General features: G+C 31.9%; 1 protein-coding gene across 1 annotated transcript in view; it reads left to right on the forward strand.

Annotated features, from left to right (window-relative positions):
• The first annotated feature begins 1,349 nt into the window (after positions 1-1,349).
• Positions 1,350-5,628, forward strand: part of LOC106458798 (rabenosyn-5-like) — a 60,652-nt gene continuing 56,373 nt past the window's right edge. The window contains exons 1-2 of the mRNA XM_013918346.2: positions 1,350-1,460; positions 4,528-4,761. Of these exons, the coding sequence (XP_013773800.1) occupies positions 4,590-4,761 (172 nt within the window). The 5' untranslated portion in view covers positions 1,350-1,460; positions 4,528-4,589. The remainder of the gene's footprint in view (positions 1,461-4,527; positions 4,762-5,628) is intronic.

Here is a 5,628-nt window from a genome sequence, read left to right on the forward strand (position 1 = left end):
CAGGAAGACCAAAGGGAAGTCTCCTAAGTTGTCTTCTCCATGGGAAGGCCCATATGACATAGTGGATCGTCTCTCAGACGTGACTTTCCGGATAAAATGTGGTCGACAAAGGTAAGCCAAAGGTGGTGCACGCCAACAGGCTTTGGCATTATCACGGTCCAGGACATTTCAGTTGGGATGAAGTGAACAACGGAACAAATGACACTGCTGAAGACTTGTCATCTGAAAAAGCCACTGTCGAAGAAGAAACTCTATTCGGCTTTGAGAAGGGAAACAGTGAAGCTTTTGATGAAGTTACTACCACTGATGTGACTGTTACCGATGATAGGACATTTCCTGTGAAGCAGATGAAGCAGAAGCCAACAAGACGGAGACCAATACAAAAGAAGACACGTCCCGTAAAATTAAGAGACTTTGTTGAATTTTAATTTTGTGTTTGTAAATTCTGTATATTTAATTAAGTTATTGTTAATTGTTTATTGGTTTAATGTAAGTGGCTATTGTTCGCAACGGACAATACTAAGGAAGGGGCAGTGTTACACAGCGGCAGTCACGTGACTCTGGTAACACGTCATGATATTCTAGAAGTATCTGGGAACAGTACGAATAATCCAGTATGTGTTAGGCACCCTCTATTCCTGTATATAAGTGCGCCGGATAACGTGAGACAAATTATTCGGAATTGAATTGCAGACAGACAGAGATAAAGACGGACAGTTGAGTCAAGCGCGGTAGTGACCGTAAGTAAATGCGAGAATCATTGTGAATTATAGCGTGTGTTTAAAGTGATTGTGGAAATTAAGTGTATTGCAAAGTTGAATTGAGAAAGAATAAACTAGTTTTATTTCAGAAAGGACTCTGAAGTTCCTCGGGAAGAATTTATACCGGGAAATTAACAAACGAACACAGAGGCGTAACCATAGGTAGAAAACATTGAAGTGATATTTCCAGGATAGAGTAGGTGTTAACTGCTATCGCGAACAATAAAGAAACAAAGGCAACTATAACGAAACAATTTTTCTGAACCACGTGTTTCTGGCTAGTGTTCTAGAAACTGGCTAGATATTTAAAAACAATTAAATTTCTACATTAAAAAAGATAGTAGAAAACACATGATATTCCTGCATATCTTTTTTTTTCAATTGTTTCAGAAAGTCATCGTCGCAAAATTTTGAACCCCAATAACATTTTCCCCCAGTTTTTCGTTTTAGTGTTTGACCCTTTAATACCTTCATTAATATTTTTAACATTATATGTAATTTTTGAAATCGCTTCATCAATTATTTTAATTTAAAAATAATATAAATTAACTACTATATACTGCTCCCTAGTGGGATAAATTTATGGGTATGAACATATGATGGCTGTAATTTGTGGGCGTTTGCTGGTTATAACTTGTACCACTGAAATTATGATGACTATTTTCTCGTACAATGTATTGTTATAACCATATTATTTTGGTAAATATACACTTTTGATAATTTGATATTTAACTTGTTATTTTTGTAATGTAAAATTTCCTAACACTTATATTTATAATATAATTATAAGTTATAACCCCAGTCTGACTCTAGTCTAGGTCTGGAGCTCAAAATCGAATGAAAATGTGTAAATTACTAAATAGTAAATACTCTATTGAAACTTATACTTCATAACAGTTTATTTCAATGTGACTTACGGTATAAAATCCAAGCCTGGTGTTGTTGTATTCGTTAGTAATGTAATTATTACTACTACTAGTAGTAGTAGTAGTATTATTGCTAATAGTATTTGTATTACTAAACTCGGAGCTCTACTACTAGTTACAACTTACAAGTACAAGTTAGTGCAGTTCCAATCTCTACATTACACCATGTAACTACTGCTACTGTGGTTGTTTTATAATTTTCTTGCCCCATGCAGACAAGTGTAGAACACATTTCAGAATCTTATGGTTTTTGTTCTTTGACTTTGATACTAATGTTAACATAGATGATGGATGTGACTTTAATTTATAATAGATCAAGATTCTGATTTTAAGATTAGACAGTTTAGCATGAATATTATGCTAAGTGACAATAATTTTCAGGTGTGAAGGTTGAAACACAAAAGCAGTATATACCTTTGACATTTTTCCTTATTAAATAATGCTGCCATTAAGATGCTTATATCTGATGATCAAAGTGAAAATTAGTATTTTCAAATGTATTATTTTTGGCAATGTTTGTTTCTTAACTGTTTTAGAGTCACTAGTTTAATCTGCCATATTATTATTAGTTGATGTATTTCAAGTAACCTGGCATCAAAGCTGCTGCAGTTCACTACTTTTAGTTTTAGCTAAACAGTATTAGCATATTCACAATTATCATGTAAATAACAGGATATAACTAATTCGTGTTAGTGATTGGCTCTATATTTATCAAATGATAGGACAAAATCCCTTGACCAGTATGGTGAATTTAAAGTTAAGGATCAGGAGCAGTTACTTAATAAAAATTGACAGAAACAATTCCAGGTCTAGAATTCTGGGCTGTGCTGTTTGGTGTAACAGAATCACACATAGTATATATTGCTCATATGTTGACACTGGTTTATGTCTGATATAAATCCAAGACTGAAAGTGATTTTTGCATTATATTAGTTAAGTGCCAAAAACTCATTAATGTTTTTTCTTTAAAACAAAGTTTCACAAACTAAGTATTCATTATCAAATATTACCATGTGGCTATTCAAAACAAGCTACACAACATTACAAGAAAAGTTTGAATTGTTTTACATAGTGTGTGTGTGTGTGATACTATTTCCATATAGCAACTCCTGATTGTCAGCATTCTAGAAATAGTTGCATACAAGCAAACCACAGACCAGACATGTTTTGTTGATGCATAGAGTTAGGTGATAAGAAAATTAGCTTAATAAAGAGTTAGTGGTGAGAGAATTAGCTTAATAAATAGTATTTAACAACTATATAACAACAAGTCTTCTTTTAACTTGATTTTAGCAGTGTTTTAAACTTGTTGGTTGAAATGTTTAAGGACATCTCATACTAGTTTCCTTAGTTTTGGGAAACAGTTTGAGCTTGATGCTGTCTTTCTTCAAATTGAAATGTAATCTTTCACACTTGAAGGATGTCTCAGAATGGAGCCTGAAACAATGTTGCAGCACAATGAGAAATGGCAGATGGCATAAAAATTTCAATCACCAGCAACAAGTGTCTTAAAATTGATTTTTAAGAGGATTTGTTTTGAGAAAAGAAATATTTATGTAAAAGTATGCTGAAATAAAGCTATAAATGACAAAATTTTAGTGCAGAAAAATATCCTCTTTTAGAGGCTCTGAATGTGACTAAATTCTGGCTTTGTACTGAAGCCTGGATATCTGAAAATTTTATGTGAGATTTGGTGTAAGCATTTGAAGTTCTGCTTTGTAGACTGAACCTTGTAGTGAAACATGCGAAGCTATTTATAGATGAATTGTAATGTGGTAATTAAAAAGTCTGTTGAGATTTGAACTTCTAATAATTGTTTATAATAGATGCTGTTAGCTATACAAATTCTTAAGGTGTAACTGTGTACAGATTGGTTTGCTTATCTAGAAACTGATATCAAATTAATTGGAAAAGGTTTATAAGAATGATTACAGGGATGGACGGAGTTATCTTACAGGGATAGGTTAATATCTGTTAACTTATTTTCTCTTGAGTAAAGAAGGGGAAGAGTTGATCTGTTGAAGTTTACGAGATTATCCAGGGGTATTGATGTGATAAAGGAGTCTAATTGTTTTGTGCTGTATTTTGAAGATAATAGGATAAGCAAACCCAAGTTTAAGATTTGGAAAGACAGTATGTGCTTTAGCTGAGGTAGTTTTATATTCGTAACAGGGTAATTGACTTATGAAATTAGTTGTCATTGGTAATAGTGAAGGCTAGCATCTTACAAGGGTTTAAAAGAGGAATTGATGATTTCCTGAAAAATAATGGTCCTTTTCTGTGTCTGATATGTATCCATGTTTAGTTTTACGTAGGATTATCAATAAACTGAGTTTGAAATTAATAATGTTTCTTATCTCAAGAGTGGGTGCATGGGAACAACCTTGAAGAACTAAATATCAAGTCATTATCTGAATGTTATGTTTAACATACATTTCAAAAATGTTAGATATGCTGTTCATAATCTTACCTGTCTATATTTAGTATAGTTTTGAAAGAAATGTTTGGTTTTTTCTACATTGTTTAAATGTATGCATTAGATGACTTGCTAGATCTGCCAAATGTTATTTTACCAGTTCATAGGATTTTATAAATCTGTTAAGTTTGTTATAAGGTACTATATCTGTAGGAATTAGCAATATTAATTTTGCAAACTTTATGAAATCTATTTTTCAGTATAATTCTTGTAAGATTGTCCTGGTTTTATGTTAAGTGCTTTTTGTTAAGGGGGTGTTAGATATTCTGTTTACAATGTATGAATGATAACCTTAGTAAACATTATATATGATTTCTGTTTCTGTTCCTTTGTAAATAATTAAAGCAGAAAAAATATTATTCAGTTACAGGTGACAAATGATGAGAAATGGATAATAGCTCTCATAGACTGAGATAAAGCTAAGAAATGGCCACTTTTTTGGGATCTCATGTGGTAGAGGAGGAAGAGGTTCGAGAAGGACTTTTATGTCCTATATGTCTTCAGGATCTTGGAACTATTAATCAGTTACAAGAACATTTTGATTCTGTCCATAGTTTTGAAGATAAAGATGTGCTTCAATCTTTGAAAGTCTTTCTAGGTGAGACAGTGATAATTTGTTGTATAGTTCAAGACAAAAAAGAAATTAGCCATTCTTAATTTAATAATGGATTTATTTAGCATATAAATTTGGTACCTAAATGTTTCATTAATGTAATTAATTATCGTATTTAGGATTCAGTTTTCTTTGATGGGATGAATAAAAAAAGGAGATCCATAATTTTGATAGTGCAGATCTAATAAACACTGTTGATCCATATTATTAAATAGGGTACAACTTAATAATAGGGACTGACAGGGATTCCAAATAATTCACACACTGAAAAATCACCCCATTGAATTCCTAAGCAAAAACCAACAATTTAAAGTATTGGTTATGATATATTATGCACATATATATTAATTTTATGCTAGAAAGGTCGCTACCAGTATAAAAATTAAATAATTTCTGAAACAGCAACTTTTTTGTCTACCACCTACCCGATCATGTCAGCATGGCTAGTCCCTAGACGGCTCTGACTATCACTACAAGATTTCTCCAGCTTACTTGACTGCGCTGTGGGTATCCACATTTGATATTCCAAAAATGTAGACAGATTTTTTTATAAATGGTAAACATATCATGCATGTACTTAAATATCTTTTCAACCTAATTCAACCAACAGATGGCACTACATATCAATGGAGAGAGACATGACAGTTTCTAAAGGTAAACTATATACATTATACAGGTATAACATAAAAGTATACAAACAAGAGTATTAAAAACTTATGAATTTTAAAATAAAGTAGGGATCCTGCTAAAAATAGTAATGAAACAAGAATTAAAACCACATTCACAAATTTATGAAATTTATTCCCTACTTTGGCAGCTTTATACATTTATCTGTAAGGATTTAATTTGATA

This window comes from Limulus polyphemus, unplaced genomic scaffold (assembly GCF_000517525.1).
Source record: "Limulus polyphemus unplaced genomic scaffold, Limulus_polyphemus-2.1.2 Scaffold517, whole genome shotgun sequence".
NCBI lineage: Eukaryota > Metazoa > Arthropoda > Merostomata > Xiphosura > Limulidae > Limulus > Limulus polyphemus.